Here is a 19,107-nt window from a genome sequence, read left to right as displayed (position 1 = left end):
TTGCAAGCTTCATAAACAAATGCACTCATTTGTGAGGGATTATCTGTAATCTCGCTCTCCGTCCTCCACCCTTCCATCCCTCCAAATAACCCTCTCCCTTTCCCTCCCTCTCACTTGCTCCTGTTCTGTCTCTCCATCAGCTTTAATGTGGTCCATCACTCCTCCTCTCGCTCTTTTTTCACTCTCCCTCCCTTCCTCCTGCTCTCTCCCCACTCGGTTTAATGCATTGTAGTCTAGCAAACTGACAAACAAACTGACACTCATGTGGTGGTGGTGTGGTAGTGTGTGTTGTGCTGGTCTGAGTGGATCAGACACAGCAGTGCTGCTGGAGTTTTTAAACACTGTGTCCACTCACTGTCCACTCTATTAGACACTCCTACCTTGCCGGTCCACCTTGTAGATGTAAAGTCAGAGACGACAGCTCATCTGCTGCTGCACAGTTTGTATTGGTCATCCTCTAGTCCTTCATCAGTGGTCACAGGACGCTGTTGGCTGGATGTTTTCGGTTGGTGGACTATTCTCAGTCCAGCAGCGACACTGAGGTGTTTAAACACTCCAGCAGCACTGCTGTGGGAACTGAGCTGAACATAGGATTTCAGTTGCTCAACAGTTCAGGGTCTCCTTTGTTGTGTTTTTGCACTGCACTGGCTAGAAGAGCCATTGGGTCCATTTTTTCTTGCTCTTCGTCTTTCAGAGTGTGTTTATTAAAGTGTCTAAAAAAAGCGAATCACTGTGAAAAGCGACCACAACGACTAAATTAGCACCAAGAATAAAAAACGTTCTTACTGCATTTTCTCTGAATAGCAGCACATGCGTTTCACTCACAGGACAAATCACGGCTGCAAGTGTAAGTGAAGTAAATCCAGAGCTATTTCAGATAACAGACCAGACTCACAAACGCAAATGTGGTGTGGACCCAAAGCTTAGACCTCTTTAGGCAGTTTCTACTGTTGTTTCAATGAGCTGCCAACGAGAAACAGGTAACATCAAATGCAACATTTCATTACCATCGGTGATAAGCGTGACTTTTAAGGGTTAAATTTGATCCTGGAGCAGTTTAGGGGATCTGGGATTAGGCTGGTTTCACAATGTGTTACTTACTCAACCTTTAATGCTCTTCATCATTCACAATAACAAGGCATACTGTTCCCACCGCAACTTAAACGGAATATTTGTTTGATCTTGTAGTCATTTTACTGTGGATATGAGACCAAAGCTGATAAGTCATAGTATGTCACAGAACAAATATTCGGTTAATAATTAAATGGCTGTTCAGTTTAATCCTATTATTGTTCCTTTATTCCGAGAAAACGGCTTCACAGAATAAATCCTGAGGCTTCAGCACCAAATGGCCTTTCAAATCTGGGTGAGACAGAAATAAACTTATGGACATACATATACTCACACCCACTCGGTCTTAAGAGACATATCTGGGTATTTCTCAGTGTTCATGAAGAGCTCTGTGAAAGCCGTGGGGCTGGCCGTCACAGATTCAGGGATCGCTTTCAAAGTTCATCCCTCCCACTTGTCACTCTCTCCCTCTCTTTGCTCCTCCCTTTAGATGTTTGGCTCCGCCCACTCCGAGCAGGTGCAAGGGCGCTGTCGGAATCCTCCTGGTCTTCCTTTACCACGCTCTGTCCATCTGCTGCCCACATGGCCTCCGCCTGCTCCCGTTCCTTTAGGCACATAATCAAATTCACACGGGCACTTAACACGCACATGTATTAAAGCGAGAGTTCAGCAGCAAATCAAACGTGTCACTTGTCGATCAGCCTCGTTTCTGTTTTTAATGCGGCGAGGATCCGAAGATCACAGCCGGCCAATACTGCCTTTTGATCTTGTCCCTTACATACAGAGATTTCTCCAGATTCTCTGAATCTTTTAATGACGTTACGTACTCTAGAGGATGAAACGCAAAAGTTCTTTGCTAATTTATGTTGAGAAATGTTTTTCTTGAACTGTGGCCCTGTTTGCTCGCGCAGTCTTTCGCAGAGCGGTGAATCCCTCCTCATCTTTACTTCTGAAAGACTTCGCCTCTCTGAGATGCTCTTTACACCCAATCGTGTTACTGGCCTGTTGCCAATCAACCACCAGGTGATTTTTAGCATTACACAACTTTACTAGCCTTTTGTTTCCCCTGCCCCAACTTTTTTGGAACATGTTGCTGGCTTCAAATTCAAAACGGCCAATAATTTTTCTAAAAAACAAGAGAAATTCTCAGTTTCAACAGCTGATATGTTGTCTTTGTACTATTCTCACATTAATATGGGGTTTAAATGATTTGCACATCGTTGCATTTTGGTTTTATTTACATCTCTCAACTTATTTGGAAATGGGGTTGCCAGATTTGCAGTTTTACCCAGTTACCCATGTTTCAGGTTACTGAAAGTCCTGCTTTAGGCTAATTATCCAGAAGCTATTTATGACACTAATATGCAACGTATGTAGTTGAGACTGAGGCTCAGAGGATTTCACTGATTAATAATAATTCAAATCTGTTCAAATCAATTCAGCACAGATCTCATACTGGCTGTTAAGACTAGTACTACACTAACAAAGTCTCTCACCATGTCTCTGTGGTGTTTTTCCGTGGTGAACCACAGCGCTAGAGCACACCTGCGGCCTGCCGTAACTGCGGTAACACCATGTGGGTTGACTGGTCCTGATGTGAATCCAACGAGTCTCCCACAGCTGGGCTTGACCCTGGCCTACAGACAGAATGCAGAAGAAAGGAGGCAAAGGAGTAAAGGCAAAGGGTGGACCCATTACTCAGTTGTAAGCGTTTGTCCAGAAAACGCAAATATTAGAATTAATACTAGTAATAATTAGAATTAATATTAATATTGACACAATAGGCAGCAATTTCATGCATGTCAATGTGTTTGTTTTATCATTTCCAAACCACTCCTCGGTTTAAGGAATTATATGTAGTCTTCATCCAGTACTTGGTTGGGCTAATACTGCTTCATTAAGTCAAATCAGATTTGCTGGTGACCTGTCCAGGGTGTCTTCCTTCCACCCACTGACTGCTGGGATAGCCTCTAACTGCCCCCACGACCCATAAGGATAAGCGGCTTAGAAAAGGTGTGTGTTTCGTTTTACAAATAAAACTGTCCCTGCTGTGACTGACTGTTTTAAACAGTGTGCTGAGGTACCCTAAGACTTTTACACAGTACTGTACATTTTCTGCATTTCTCCTGGTTGACTTGTACTTAATGATCATTTTGACTGAATATTAACCTCTGAAACTCCTCGGGACCACCGGTGGTTCCAAACCGCACTCGGTCATGTTCTTCATAACGTTCATACTCCATAAGCTCCATTCAGAAGCTGGGCGTCGTGTGAGGCTGTAGCTCTTCTCTCCAGTCTAATAGACGGTGATGTCACTTTAAACCCTTATAATAAAAGAAGCTGAACTTTGTTTTTCTACTGAAAGTCGACCCGTTTTTCCCCAAATCTGGGCTCTAAACTATAAACAGACGGCGTCTCTTCAGTGATCTGCTCTGGAAACATCACTTTTAGAGAACAACACAAAGAGCGTCGGAGATTTTTGGACTTTAGCAGTGAACTGTAAGTGTATAGTGATGTGTGGAGATCATAAAACACACGTTCTGTTGATTTGAGGGGAGGTTTTACAATAAATAAAATAAAATGTACGTTTATTTCATGCAGTTGCTGAATAATTTGCCTTATGATTTGGTCACGAAAATTCAGAAGGAAAAACCAAGACACACCCTGGAGAATAAGAGGATTGTTACTTGGAGAGTTGGTACAATTCGGCCAGCACAGAGGTAAGAATGAGCAACTTACTGTGACTGTTTTGGCATCTCTGTCAGTGAAGAACAGCTCCCCTCCTTCAAAGTCTTCATTCAGGTAGAGAATCGCACTGCAGGGACATTTGGACATTCAGGTCATAGCCAGCACAGTGTGTGTGTGTGTGTGTGTGTGTGTGTGTTTATATGTAATCAGTATGTGTGTACCTACCTCAGATCTCTGTGTGTGAAAGCCGGAGCCTCTCTCCAGCACTGCCGTGTCTCTGGCTCCAGTATGCAGTTATCCACATGAACGGGATGAGACAGATCCAAGCGTCCATCTTGATGCCCTACACACATACATATGCAACGAATCGGTCCCCTGGAATTGTTGACATGCATACCGGTGAGGTATAGTGCACTCTCAGAAATAAAGGTCTCAAACTGTCACTGGGGTGGTTCCCTCAAGGCTCCATCTCAGTCCCTTTAGTCAGGGAACATAGCTGAACCATAATCCACTGGAATGATCTGTTCTAAGCTGGACTGACTCCACACACCCCGCCTCGCCTCGCCTCCAGGCTTTTACTCTACTGTTCTGTTTTAAATCATTCGGTTATGAAAAGTTACAAACACGAACTTTTCATCTGGGAAAACTTGTTTAGGGTGCCCGACTGGACCTTAAAACCACTGCTGTACTTTTGAGGGAACATTTACACTGTTTGTACCTCAATGAATGATAAATGCACCTGTACAGTACCTTTACTTCTGACAGCGTGGTGTAAATTCTTTAGGCAATGATTCAGTGCATGATAAAATCTCTAATTTGATTATATTCATTTAGAATTGGTACACTCAGAATTTTTTCTTACTCAACTTACTCAGAATTATTATTCTTATTCTTATTATTATTATTATGCATTTTTCAATCTAACTGCCCCCAGTACAGCTGTAGATGATTCCACCCACTGCTTTGATAGCTAGACGCTACCAAGCTGGGAGGATGACGTCTAGCACATGGTTCCTCCAAGACACAGATCTTTTCAAACTGCCACTAATGTTACAGCTCAACACTGCTAATTCTCTCACGTCAGCAAACTGACACTTGGGTCGGCTAGCATAATGCAGAGTAATGAAGGATGAGGGAAGACCATCCTACCAAGAGAGAGAGAGGGAGAGGGAGAGGGAGAGGGAGAGGGAGAGGGAGAGAGGGAGAGAGAGAGAGAGAGGGAGAGAGAGAGAGGGATTGAGAGACAGAGATAGAGGGAGAGAGGGAGGGAGAGGGATTGAGAGACAGAGAGAGGGAGGGAGAGGGATTGAGAGACAGAGGGAGAGAGAGAGAGAGAGAGAGAGAGAGAGGGAGAGGGATTGAGAGACAGAGAGAGGGAGAGAGAGAGAGAGAGAGGGAGGGAGAGGGATTGAGAGACAGAGAGAGAGGGAGAGGGATTGAGAGACAGAGATAGAGGGAGAGAGGGAGGGAGAGGGATTGAGAGACAGAGAGAGGGAGGGAGAGGGATTGAGAGACAGAGGGAGAGAGGGAGAGAGAGAGAGGGAGAGAGAGAGAGAGAGAGAGAGAGAGAGAGGGAGAGAGAGGGAGGGAGAGAGAGGGAGGGAGAGAGAGGGAGGGAGAGGGATTGAGAGACAGGGAGAGGGAGGGAGAGGGATAGGGAGAGGGAGAGAGAGAGAGGGAGAGAGGGAGAGGGATTGAGAGACAGAGAGGACAGTTATGCTCTCTTGGACTGCTAGCCATGGACGGCTGTAGCAGTACTTAAGACAGCTGTGCCACTTAAGGCCCTAGAATGTATTCTTCCTGCTCTGGAGGCCTAAAACAGTGGAATATGGTTTACATTTACAGCATTTGGCAGACGCTCTAATCCAGAGCGACTTACAGTTTGATCATTTTACACCGGAAAGCGAAGGTGGTGTTAGGAGTTTAGCCCAAGGACTCTTATTTGTATAGTGTAGTGTTCAGTCCCTACCCAGGCAGGGACTGAACCCCAGTCTACAGCGTAGAAGGCAGAGGTGTTACCCACTACACTAACCAATATGGGAAATAAGACTTTTATTTTATTTTCTTTTTTTTACATGTTAAATAAATATTGTTAAATATTGTTAAATATTGTTTTCGCCAAAAAATTTGTTAATTGTCCATTACACTGTGGCATGCGCCCTCCCCCCGGGCCCCGACGATGACGTCCAAGAGAGCCGGCAGAAAGGCGGGAAGCGAGCACTCAGCCGCGACGCACCTCAGCGCTGATGAGATGAGAATCAGCTGGCTCTCATTAGGGCCCGGCACCAGAGCCGAGAGGGAACGTGCCCAGGGGGCGGGCACATGCCACATACATACTATTTAAATTGATCCTAACATTTTCAAATCAATGCAGTTGAATCGCTGATGATTCATACTGATGCACCGTCTTCGGTGAGCATGTATGTACCTGGAATGGCAGAGCGGCAAACTAGGTGTGTGTAGGCGAAGTACAGAGCTGAGTGGCTTCTGAAATACGAATGCAATAGCGTTCTGGCTCTCTCTCCCATTTCATGCAACAGCCTGGCATCTGACTGGTTCACTATTCCATCCTGGGCCAACTGGAAGAGAGCAGAGGTGTAGCAATTCACAAAATTCATTATTCAGTATGATACAGCAGGGGTGGGCAATATGACAATGTACTATAAACCTCAGAAAAAACAAAATATTGTGATGCATATTGTGTGTCGAGAAGATGCCTTGAAGTACCGTGACGTTACACGTTTGCCATGTCGCCCCTGCGATACAGTAGTGTCTCGATTTTCATACATTTTTAATACAGGCAAAAAAGGAGTTACTGGAAACGTGTCTTACGTTTATAAGTTTGTTCCTATTTCTGCATTCATCACTACAAAAGACCAAGACTGCTTTATAGTGTCCAGATCTAATGCTCTAGCTCACATGTGTCAGGCTCCCATCCTTGCGGGCTAAAACACTGCAGACTTCAGCACACTGCCTCATTAAACGCACCTGATTCAGCTCGTCAGAGTGATTAGCAAAGCCTTCCTGAACTGAATTCAGAGCGTTAGATGAGGGTAAACGCTGATCTCCGGCTGCACTTCGGCCCTAAAGGTCTCAGGGTTGACATGCCAGCTCTAGCCCCAAGCCAAAATGCTGAGTGCTGCCAAAATCTGTTATATTTATGTCGTAATGTAACATGAGTCGTTTTTTACGTTGTTCTCTAAGTGAACGTTTATGTGTAAGTAATGTTCTTTCACCTTAAGAGCCCTTAGAACAGTCAGGCCCTCGAATTTCTCATGAGGCGTGTGAGGAGAACGTCTTCCTTTGTAACCGTCACCAACTGAGGCAGCAACCTGTGACAGGGATGTGAGGTCAATACCCTGCATGTCACCGTCCCGACACTGCTGGCTTGCTGTTACTGATATAACCGAAATATACTGCTTAATCATTTTATTTGGCTCACGCTGGCCAGCTGCATCACAGTGTCGCACTCAGACTGCGACAAGACCCCATCCAGTACAACACGATTTGTTCCGTTCAGGGCCAGGTCATCCATTGTAATTGTCACACCAACCAGGGGAACCGGACCCCCTAGAGAAGAGAGATGAGAAGAAAGGGAGAAGGAAGAGATTTTCTGATTAACTGACAGATAAATGGACACACAAGTCTAACAGATGTGTGGAAGAGGCTGACCGGCCTTCACCTGCATAGAACCCACTGTCGTCCACCTCTAACCATTTTTCCCCTTCCTTCAGTTTCTCGTTAAGCAGCTCCCTCTCTGCTCTGAAAACAAAAACGGGGAGAGCTGTAGTGTTAATCACTGGAATCTGGCCTTAACGCATGGAAGTCACAGTCATTGCTGGCAACAACAAAAGCATGTTGGTTTTTGTAAAGGCTGTGAAACCTTTAAAACGTTTAATCGCGTTCTTTTGCGTAGCTGATCACGACGAATCACGTTTTTGTCTTATTTGCTCAGGTATGAACGGAAAGAAGGTTTTTTTTGGTCCATTTAAAAAGCGGATCATTTTGTTAAACCTATATACGTAGACAGAGTAAGCTTAAACAGAATGTGCTTACTACTTGCAGAAGTTCAGTAACATGATAGTGTGATGACTGATAACTGAACGCAGAGTTCGCATGAACTGAAGATGAACACAGTTTCCAACTTCAGACTCACTTTATTTGGAGTGTCCCCTATAGATGATATACAGATGTTCAAATTGTTAAAAAAACTGTATGTTGAAACTTAGAATTTAGGCCAGGGTTAGAGCGAGGACCAGGGTGAGGACTGGGTTTAGGTTTTGGGTTAAGGTTAGGGTTAGGGCCGGTTTAGAGTTAAAGAAAAATTATAGCGAATTTAGTAGATAGTTAGTTGAATGTACCTTCCAAGTAAATTAAGTATCTAAAAAGTATCTAAAGTGGACTATCCAAATGAAGTGTTTTATACAAAAATATGTGTGTGTGTGTGTGTGTGTGTGTGTGCATATAAGATATATACTCCTTCATTATTGTAGCCTCTCATTACTCACAGCCTTTAAAAGCCATTTAATAGCTGTATTTGAATGAGAGCGCTACCATCGCAGATTCTATCAGAGCCGTGTGAGCTTCAGCCTGCAGTACTGCAGATCATTCAGAAGGTCAAACTAGGAAATGACATTAAACTGCATGGTTGTGTTACCGTGTTAACATCCCCAAACATATGAAATATTACTCATTCACACCTTGAAACAAGTGGAGAAATTCGGGTCTATTCCAAATTAGTGTTTGTACGTAGAAGATGATTTTGGTTTGAATTGAATGAAAAGTTATTGCTGTGTGTGCAGCTTTGATTTACCATCCTTTACGATACTTTGGTCAACTTTGTGACTTATAAACAAATGTAAACAAAGTGCAGACTGAAAACTGTCAACACAGAACGTAAACACAGCACATGTGGTTAATTATGCCACAGTAATTGATGATAATTAGATATAAAAGTATAGCAAAAATTGACTGAAGTAACTCTAGATATCTTAAGGTTGGCATGTCGGCATGTCTGTCCCTCACCTCCAGCTTTCCCTCAGTGACTCGGGAACGATGCCCTCTGGTGTCCACAGATCCTGTTAGAGGAGGAGTTCGGGTCATGTTTGGTTAGATTGACGGATGAAGGAGCGGAGCAAGCAGTAAAAACTCAGACTTAGGTAACCGAGTGCTGTGTGCTGTACCGGGTCAATGAATTTAAAATCCAGGTTTTCCACTCCAAAGTAGAGCAGTTTCTTCTCTGCTAAGGCTCTGCTGACGTAGCTGGCAATCTCCTAAGAAGGAAACAGTAACAATCATTAGAGCTGTAGGTCTCAACACCGTATTACATACTGTTGTAAGCTATGCAACGTACATTGGCCAACATGTCTTAGCTCAGGGGTTGGCATCCCAAATCTTATATTTTATATCTTGGCTGTATGTCTCGTGTACTGTGCTAATGTTCTAGTATAGACTAAAAATATAATCTAAATGAAAACGCAGACTTACTTTGCTCTGCTTTAAGCTTTAGCTCAGCTACAGCTGCTTTTCTCACATCTCCAGCAGGAAACTTTTCCTCTTTCTAGTAAAGTTTAGTAGTAAGTTTCTAGTAAAATGTCCCTAAACGTTTGACTTTTTACGAGGCTGAAGTCGCTTCTCATTCGCCGGCTTCTTGTTCAAATTTTCCTGTTCCATCTTATTTAGTGTTTGTCAGTTTCTCGCTGCAGATTAAACGCATCAGGAAACCAGCTGGAGTGATAATAAATGTACGTAAGTTCATTCGTCTCTAAATGATCAATGTTCGTCTTAAATCTCTCACTTTGTCTTTTTTCATTGGCTACCAGCTGGGCGAGATTGTTGTCTGCGCTGCTATGGTGACCAGCCGTCTGCGCTGATCTTCAGGGTTAAAGGGTGAATCAGCAGTTCTACATTAACTCCAGCGTTTAAGACCGTTTACTCTTAAACGGTGTTGAAGGATCAGCAGAGCTTTATTTTACTGTAAAGGAGGATTCTTTTATTATTACCTACTGATCTGATTCAGCTGTGGAGCCACATACTGCTGACCCGTCTTAGCTGATGGACTACATCTGCGGTCGGGGGAAAATGGTGGAAGTTTGATTTCTCACCACAGTACTGCTTTAATAAGCCCTGAGGGTCTGTAAAGGGGGTCCACGCTTTTCGTTACTCACTCTTATATCTACACAACTGCATTGTTGTTATTGAGGAATTCATAGAAATTACAAACGAATAGGCCTTTGGCACTTTTTTATTCATATTCAATCTTTGTCATCACTCTTAGGAGGTTAAAGGGAAATTCCACCAATTTCTGCGTAAAGAAGTTGGTAACTTTTCTAGAAAAACAGCAGAACTGTTCACAGTGGAGGTGATAGGAGATGGTGCCTGAGATTTATTTGGGCCTAAAGTCTAATGTTTTTAAACACGTTCATGGCAGAGAGGCACACGCAGGGCGTGTTAAGGCAAAATAGTAACACACATTACATATAAACACTCAAAATGGCTAATTTTGTGTTGTAGACATGACGATCCTTGGTTCCTATCACCACCACTGTGAACCGTTTCACATCAGTTTCAAGGCCTAGACTGCAACAACGACAGCCGCAAACAAGAAGACTGAACCGCATGAGTAGCGGTGACTGTGTGGTCTGTTGTGTTTGCCGATAAAGGAACTGGCCTTTTGTGAGCGGCGATTTACAAAGCATTTATAAAGCACGAGGCATCTACCTTTACCATCCATCCTTCAGAGCATGCACCCTTCTATCCAAACTCTATCCCATCGTGCACCCATCCATGGAAAACACTGCTCAGTCATTTTTCCATGCACTCATAGCACAAGCTGCCTACTTGCGATGGGCCTGTGTCCTGAGCCTCAGCGTCGCCTTCCAGAGACTCAGAATACAGCTGCAGGTTGCTGAGGGAGTCGGGGTCCGTGGGGTAGAAAAGCAACAGAGAGCGCAGGGTCTTCACTGCCCCCTTCAGGTCACCAACTGTCATTACAACAGATGCAGTGAGACACCCGGGAGAGCGTCCAGGCTAATACTAATTAAAATGAACCCATATTAATGATCAGAAACATCAGGTTGCTGTTTTAGTGCTGTGATGTTGATGTACATTTACAGCGTTAAAGCTATAGAAATAGTGTGATGCTTAGGTAACGTATGCTGAAAGGAATTGTTTGGTAAAGATCAAATGTACATGTTTCTCAAAACTGGTGTCAATCAGCCAAGACACGTACAAGTTTGGTGTCTGAAGTTTCTTTACTTCTGCACTGGAGTAAAAGTGGCTAGTAAAGCCAGTTATTACAGTTATTACATATCACACTGCCATACTCTACTGTGAGCATACCAATACTCTATTGTGGTTCCCATACTGTACAATGTGCTGTTATCTATATCACTGTTGTTGGACGAAAACCTCACATCTCCATTTTTGTCCTTTTTCAGTTTTTTACTTAGTCTGAAAATGCCTGTTGCTCTTTGCATTGGGTGTAAATTTCGTGAGGAACAGGCTAAAAGAAACGGCCCAAAATGACTTGGAAAGACGTCTGGTTCCATTGACGTCCATTAAAAGTAAAGTCGTTTTATTCCCATTTTGGAGATACGAGGTTTTCTTCTGACAGCAGTGATAAGCATCTATAACAATGGACAAAACGGTGTCAGCATGTAACTAAAGGCCAAAACAAAAGAAGACACTTCTGACACCAGTTACCTCTTGGCTGATCAACTACTTCTGGGGTAAGTTTAGACTGAGTTTAGGCTCATTCCATTAACGCCATCCTTAACAAAGCGTATGTGCATGTCGCTGCTGTCGGGACAAAACCTTGTATCTCCATTATTGTTGTTTTTCAGTTTTTGGCATATTTTGAAAATGCTTGTTTCCCTTTACCTTATGTGTACATCCCACGGTGAACGGACAAAAAGAAAGCACCCAAATCGACTTAGAAAAACATCTGGTTCCATTGACTTCCATTCAAAGTAAAGTAGGTTTTTTTCCTTCTATAAATTTATCATTATGGAGATACAAGGTTTTGCTCTGACGGCAGCGATATGTGCAAGTTCTTAGTGGGAACTGTGGGCCAATGGCAACATCTGTCACTGCTGATACACTAATAATGTACAAGCTGCTACTACACCTGCTTTACAGATACAATGTGTTTCCACAGGGTTACAAAATGCAGTACAGTAGAGTACAGTAACTAAATGAATAAATATGGGTTGATTTAAACATGCGTCCTTTTTTGAGCAATTAGTTCTAAGTGCACTCATTTGACTTCCCTCTTAACTTGATCGGAGGACAGGCACCTCGGTAATATCTGACCTTTGTACTGGGCGATATGAAGATGCTCCAGCTGCAGTGGAATGAAGTCCTCTTGAGGAGAAATCCGTCCGGGGCGCGTCGACACCAGAGATACACACATCTGCTTGCATGACAACAGCGAGAGAGTGAGCGCTGGATATAGAGAGAGAAAAGGCTTCTGTTAGCTTCTGTCTGAAAATCAAAATCAACGCAGAATAGACCAGAAACTGTGCTCATTACTTCAAGGGTGCGTTCGTAGCATTTCGGCTCTGGTTTGCTTTGCGTGCAGACGGACAAACTTAATATCGGACCAAACAAATGTCACATGGGTATATGGTTACAAATGATTGGGCAGATTTTATGACATATTAAAACTGTGATAATGTTTCTGAGCTTTCTGAATCGAGCGGTTCTCGGTTCCGTCTGGGATCGCTGGTTTTATTTACGTCGGCTTTTATCTGTTTTGTGATATTAGAGCAATAAGCCATGAGATTCCCTGCGTTACCGTGGTTTTGAGCTGGGTGAAATCCAGCCTTGAGTGGCTCGCTGCTTTTATAAAATGGAAAAACCTTGGCGCCTCAATACATAAGATACCCATCTGACCACACATATAAATGATACTGAGCATCTTATAATGGCTTTTTGGGGGCAGTCATGGGCTGGAGGTTCGGGAACTGGCCCTGTGACCGGAAGGTTGCCGGTTTGATCCCCGGCACCGACAGTCCATGACTGAGGTGCCCTTGAGCAAGACACCTAACCCCCAACTGCTCCCCGGGCGCCGTGGATAGGGCTGCCCACCGCTCCGGGCAAGTGTGCTCACTGCCCCCTAGTGTGTGTGTGTTCACTAGTGTGTATGTGGTGTTTCACTTCATGGATGGGTTAAATGCGGAGGTGGAATTTCCCCGTTTGTGGGATTAAAAACGCCTCAGCCTCATTTTGATCCTCATGTTATGTTGCAGCACAAACCTGGTTTAGAGTTTAAAAATACAGAAAAAAATACTTTTAATCCTTTTTGGAGCATGAAACCTTTTTTTGCTGGATTTTTGGCTCATTTAGTGTGTTTTGAATTGAAAGAGATATTTTGACATGGAATGTAATAGATGTGTTGTTTGTAGTCAACATGCCCCCATGAGAGAAAATGTGCTGTGTTGAATGTTAGAAAACAATTTTTTAATGAAAAACGAGTGAATTACTGGTAGAAAACTGTGATCTTAACTGAGTGAAACATTTCACTAAATGCTGATTAAATTCATATTAACTGAACTAAAGAAAACTATATTTTGGTTGGTTAGTGTAGTGGTTAACACCTCTGCCTTCTACACTGTAGATTAGGGTTCAATCCCCCACCTGGGTAAGCCCCCTACACTATACTAATAGGAGTCCTTGGGCAAGACTCCTAACACCAACTTCGCCTCCCTGTGTAAAATGGTCAAATTGTAAGTCGCTCTGGATAAGAGCGTCAGCCGAATGTAAAATGTAAATAAAAGTAAAAATGTAATATATTTTTTCATTAGCTTAGGATGGTTAAACATGCATCGGGTCAATCTGACCTGGGAACACTGCTGCTCTTCCTTACAGTCAAACATAACAGGAAACTACTCATTCTACAATTATCAATTCAGAGCTTATGCCTGCCAAGTCTGAACAGTAAAATCTCCACAGCCCAGTACAGTGGTGGAACAAAGTAAATGTAATTAGTTTCTGTACTTTAGTATTTTTGGTGTATCTGTACTGAAGTTTCTCCGTTCTGGGCGACTTTCTCCTTTCACTCCACTACATTTCAGAGTCTAATATCCGACTTTTTCCTCCTACATTTTGAGAAATCTGTCGTTCCTTTTGGTTTCTGTGTGTATAAAAACGTAACATGTCAAAACGAAAGAAGCGCAAAGCCAGAGCACCAATCAGGGCCCAGCGGTCACTTTGTTTAGAGCTGGTTTTGACCTGTTGGTCATACCGACCCAGTGCAGCACGCGGTTCAACGTCAGCGCAGCAGCGTAAAACTTTGGGAGAGTCTGTTCAACATAAATGATGAACTAACCTAACTTTGTGTAAATAGAGCTCAATATAGAAATATGTCCACATATGCAGTCGAGACTGACGCGGCTTTTTTCTGAATTTCTACAAACACCGTTTCATTTTATAGTAAATGAGTTTGGGCTGGTTTATGTTTATGAACAGACGCCTACAGATCAACATAGTAAAGGAGCTCATCTGTGATCCTGAGTTTAAAGCCAGTTTTTATTCAACTTAAACTTGGAACTTGGAGAGACGCTGGAGGACTTTCACCTGAAATGAGTTCATGAAGCCAGTCTGGTTATAAAAATGATAACAGGACATCAGAGCCAGAATTACTCTTTTAGTACTTTTACTTTATACTTAAGTACATTTGAAGGTAAATACTTTAGTACTTTTACTCAAGTGGAGGTCTAAAGGGAGGAACTTCTACTTTTACTGGTACTGGAGTAATGTTTTATAACTCAAGTACATGATTTGTGTACTTTGTCCACCCCTGGCTTTGTAATAACTAAATTTCATCAGTGACGTGTTGCTCAGTAATTACTGGTGGGATATACGCCTCCTTTACATGTACAGCTCCAGTGTACAACTAATGAAGTGAACTCCACACACCAAACGTCTTGGTTGATCAGCTACGTTTGGGCAAAAAAGGGGCAAAACTGTGTACATTTGATTTCTGCCTAACCAACTAACTTGGCTCTATTAATGAATTCGCTCTCCCCTCACCTGCAGCTTTCTCGTACACTCCCTCTGTGCTGTCCGTCTCCTCCGGGAAGGGCTGCGAAGCCACAACACACTGAGCTCTGCAGTCGTCCGTCTGCTTCAGTGTCTCGTTCACACACTCCTTCCACCTCTCCACTGCCCGTGTCCAGTCTGAGGTGCTCTCAGCCAAGGTAGCCGCGTCATAGAACTCCTAAGAATGAAGCAAGAGGACGTCATGGTGGAAGACAGGTAATACGGCTAGATTTAGAAGGCCCTTCTCCTGCATCCTGCATTTTCCTTAAGGGCCCATCATAATTCATTGTCCAGGACCAGTTGCCATCCTTTAGATATTCTTCATCTCTTAGAATTAACCAGGCTGTATTTGTTACCATGGAATTAAGACTGATCTCTGTGCTGATTGGCTGTGACCACCCTTTATAACTTCAGTGTGAGTAGATGGAGCTAAGCTGAACTAGGCTGAATAGGTGGCAATATGGAAATGTCTTGGTTTTTGTGACATCATGAAACACAGTGAATTCAAAACAGGCTGTTTTTGCAGCTTATTTTCCACATAGAAAAGATTTTATAGTGTTTGGCAAGATAAATTCAGTTTTCCTTCATGTGGGCCCATCAAGAGTAGTCTTTTAGAAGTTGTGGTTATCTCTAGCAGTAAAAGCAAGGTGTACATTTCTATGAATTTCTTCTCACTTGTAAGTCAGCGAGGCTAAAATTGCAGGGTGTTTTGTTTTTTATGAACATAAGCATCACTGACGCAAAACACTGCTCTGATGAAGCAAAAAAAAAGCTAGCGACTTGTTAACAGCGCCCCTTGTGGAGAATCTTCAGGCTGCTAAACAAGAGTGAGTGAGTTACAAGCCTGGTCCATGAGGTGCTTCGCAAAAGACAATTGCTATATACTTATGCAACTGTACATGTAATTATATTCTGTGATTATGTGATTACACAGTGAAGTATTCCTTTCTTCCCGTTCATTTCTTTTCCTTGCTTCCTGCCACACGGCCCTGCATGACTATGTGCTTCTGTCTTGCTCTCCTCTGCCTTACCCAGTGCTTCTCTAGCTCTCTCTCTCGGTCATTAAAGGCATCCTCCGTGACGCCGCTCATGCGCCTGTACTTCTCAATGTTGTTCCTCATCTCCAGGTGACTCGGGTTGGCCACGAAGAACGTGTGGGCAGCCGTGGCGGCCTTCTGCAGCTTCCCCAGCTGTGCGAACAAGAGCAAAGACGTGTGATGTAACATGAAGGTCCTGTTAAAGGAAAACTCCAGTGACCACAGGAAGGCGTTTTAAACTGAGCGCTGAAATTTAACATCACTCAAACATCTTTTGCTTGAACTTTTGGGATCGTTTACATCAAAATGAATATACACATGGAACTGACACATCAAGCCAGGAGCTGTTCACCCTGGTTCTGGAGAAGCACCATGCAAATGAGGTAAGCGTCAGCCAATAGGATTCCAGCGCATGCATTGTAACCGGCTGAACATTCAGCACTGGGCGGGAGATATAATGAATATTTCCAAAACGTCATGGGACACTTTAGGGCTCAGAGGTAGCCTACAACTACGCATATACGTTTACTTTAAACACCTTAAACACCTAAACACCTAAAAATGCCTGTCTTTTTGCAACACGCCCCCAAAGCAGCCAACAGTCAGCAAGGCATAATGAAGATAGATAGATAGATAGACAGACAGACAGATAGATAGACAGACAGACAGACAGATAGATAGATTGATACTTTATTGATCCCAAAGGAAATATACATGCAGCAGGTGCCCCAGGACGTCTGTCATAAGTGAGCCTCTTGTGTTCTCCTCTGAGCTGGGGGGGTTGGAGTGTGTCAGAAGGACTGTGTGTGGTACCTGACGGTCCGACACAGAGTTTAGCAGACAGCGATTAGGCTGGAAGGGCTGGAGTATTTCTTTAATAACAAAGCTCAACCTACCTTGTAATAGGTGACCTGCAGGAAATTATACGGGTTCCGGGTCCCAAATTCATACTCGATGTCCATCGATACAGGAAGCTGCCCGGCAGGAGTGACGCTCTGGCCCAGACAAAACCTTATACACTCCGCTCGCTGCTGGATCCATTCAAGCACCAACAAGTCCCAGCTTCCGCCTTTTTCTGTGCCTGGACAACACATATTTACGCATAAACATAAACAAACATAAGCAGAGTAATAATCAGGGATGCCCAGTGATATCAGGTTCACATCCGCCTCCACAGATCATCGCGCTAAACCCTTTCCTGAAGAGGAGACGTGAGGCTTACTGCAGAAATAAATGACCATCTCCTTTTTTTCCTACACTCACTGTCCATTTTATCAGCTCCACTTACTGAATATACTATAAACACTCCAGCAGCACTGCTGTGTCTGATCCACTCATACCAGCACAACGCACACTAACACACCACCACCACGTCAGTGTCACTGCAGTGCTGAGAATGACCCACCACCCAAATAGTACCTGCTCTGTGAGGGTCCATGGGGGTCCTGACCCCTGAAGAACAGGGTAACAGAGTATCAGGAGAAACAGATGGACTACAGTCTGTAACTGTAGAACTACAAAGTCCAGCTATCTGGTCAGCGGAGCTGATAAACTGGACACAGAAACAAGGAGGTGGTCAGAATGTTTGGCCTGACCGGTGTATGTACATCATATTTCTATCAATAGTGTATTTATATAATTATATTTACTATGCCAACACACACTTCCAAGGGGTGGCTCTGTAAGAGTTCTTTAGTAAAAGCAATGGTTCAGCTTAGAACCACGAGTTCTATATAGAACCATCTCATGCTTAAATGGTTCTCTGTGTGGTGAAACGGTTGTTCAGGTGGACGGAGAAAGAGTTGTATAGGGTTCTTTCTGGCACCACAAAAGGTTCTTCTAGTGGTACAAGCTTCACACTGTAAAATCAGAACCCACATAGAACAACTGTCAAAAAGGTTCCGTATAGAACCCTCTTCATCAATCTGAAGAACGATTTTACCGTGCAGAGGACCACTTCAGCATGAAATGGTTCTATGGCGAACCCATGGTTCTCAGCTGAGCTATTGTTTTCACTGAAGAACCCTTGAAGAACCTTTTGTAAGGGTGTACATGGAAAGGTACAAACCCCTGAAAACTCTCATCCCGGTCACGGTTCATGCATGGTTCTACACAGAACCAATCGCTGCCCCTGAAGAACCTTTTTAAGCGTGTTTTAAGGGGTTTTTCTTACAGCTTTGCACTCTTTTCTGATTGAATCCAAAGTTTTTCACTAGAAATGCGATTATCAGCGCAGCAGTGAGCGAAAAGGAGAATATCTGAAGTGTCCGCGTGAATTTCGTGGTATTTGTTATGTCCTTCTTTCCCTTCAGAGGAGAACTGGAATGAATTTTTCACATTTTCTGCACAACTGAACTGCTAAAATGTGAAGACGGTTCCTCCAGTCTAAGCAACTGACTCAGTAGGGTTCTCTAGGACTGAGCCTTTCACACCAAACCACTCCTGAATGGCTGTTTACACCTCGACCACTTCATTATGTGGAATTTCTGAAAAGTCGGTGGGGTTCCCCTTTAGGTCAGTTAGCGGTAGTTAGCTTCAGCCCGAGTGGAGGTTCCTTCAGTGAAGGAACCGTTCTACAGTGTTTTGGGGCTCAGCTGTGGCCTCAGAAGGAAAGTTTTGGGGCCAATGTGATGCTACCTTGCTCGAACTTTCCGTTCCACCTTAAATGGTGCCGCAGTCATATTGCGGCGCCTGAGACACCAGAAGGTAACTGCTGCAGCATTTAAGGTGGAACGGAAAATTCGTGGAAGAAACCTACTTCAGCTTTGGTTGGCGACTCATTAGCTTCAGCTAGCTAAACAACAACAACAACAACAACAGTTCGCTCCTCACGAACAAACCTAGCCCGGGCGCTAACTCGTCCCCGGCCGTTGAACACTCGTCGTGACATCTTCTCCGGGTCCTGCGGAGGGCCTGTCTGGTCGAAATAGACTTTTCGAGGTGCTCCGCGGCTCTCTCCCACTCCTCCTTAAAATATGCCCGCACACCGAGGTAGTACAGCTCGTCGTAAGGCGGCAGGAGGCCGGAGAGAGAGCCCGGAGCCGAGGCTCCGCACACACCCCCCAAAACGGAGAGCGAGGCGAGACCGAGCGCCACGTATACAGCGGCGGCTCCCAGAGCCATTGCGGTGCGCAGGGGATGAAGGAGGGATGAGGAATGAGGGCGAGCTGCTCTCGCTCCAGGAGGGAGGAGTGAAAGATGGGTGGAGATGGATTGGGGGGAATGTGTGTAGAGGATAGCAGACTTTAGGCTCATCTAATGAAGTCGA

General features: G+C 44.0%; 1 protein-coding gene across 1 annotated transcript; it reads right to left on the bottom strand.

The window, feature by feature from the left end:
• Positions 1-1,093: 1,093 nt before the first annotated feature.
• Positions 1,094-19,107, bottom strand: p3h3 (prolyl 3-hydroxylase 3). The gene is made up of 16 exons (XM_017706097.2): positions 18,680-19,107; positions 16,736-16,920; positions 15,834-15,992; positions 14,794-14,980; positions 12,073-12,204; positions 10,600-10,742; positions 8,943-9,032; positions 8,785-8,837; positions 7,442-7,521; positions 7,202-7,329; positions 6,996-7,091; positions 6,188-6,338; positions 3,985-4,102; positions 3,811-3,886; positions 2,568-2,708; positions 1,094-1,676 (listed from the first exon to the last, which is right to left on the bottom strand). Exons 1-16 carry the CDS (start codon positions 19,092-19,094, stop codon positions 1,506-1,508), a joined length of 2,325 nt encoding a protein of 774 aa, XP_017561586.2. The 5' UTR covers positions 19,095-19,107; the 3' UTR covers positions 1,094-1,505.

Source organism: Pygocentrus nattereri, chromosome 3 (assembly GCF_015220715.1).
Source record: "Pygocentrus nattereri isolate fPygNat1 chromosome 3, fPygNat1.pri, whole genome shotgun sequence".
NCBI lineage: Eukaryota > Metazoa > Chordata > Actinopteri > Characiformes > Serrasalmidae > Pygocentrus > Pygocentrus nattereri.
The sequence above is the reverse complement of the archived record's forward strand: the minus strand, read 5'-3'. Positions and strand labels throughout refer to the sequence as shown.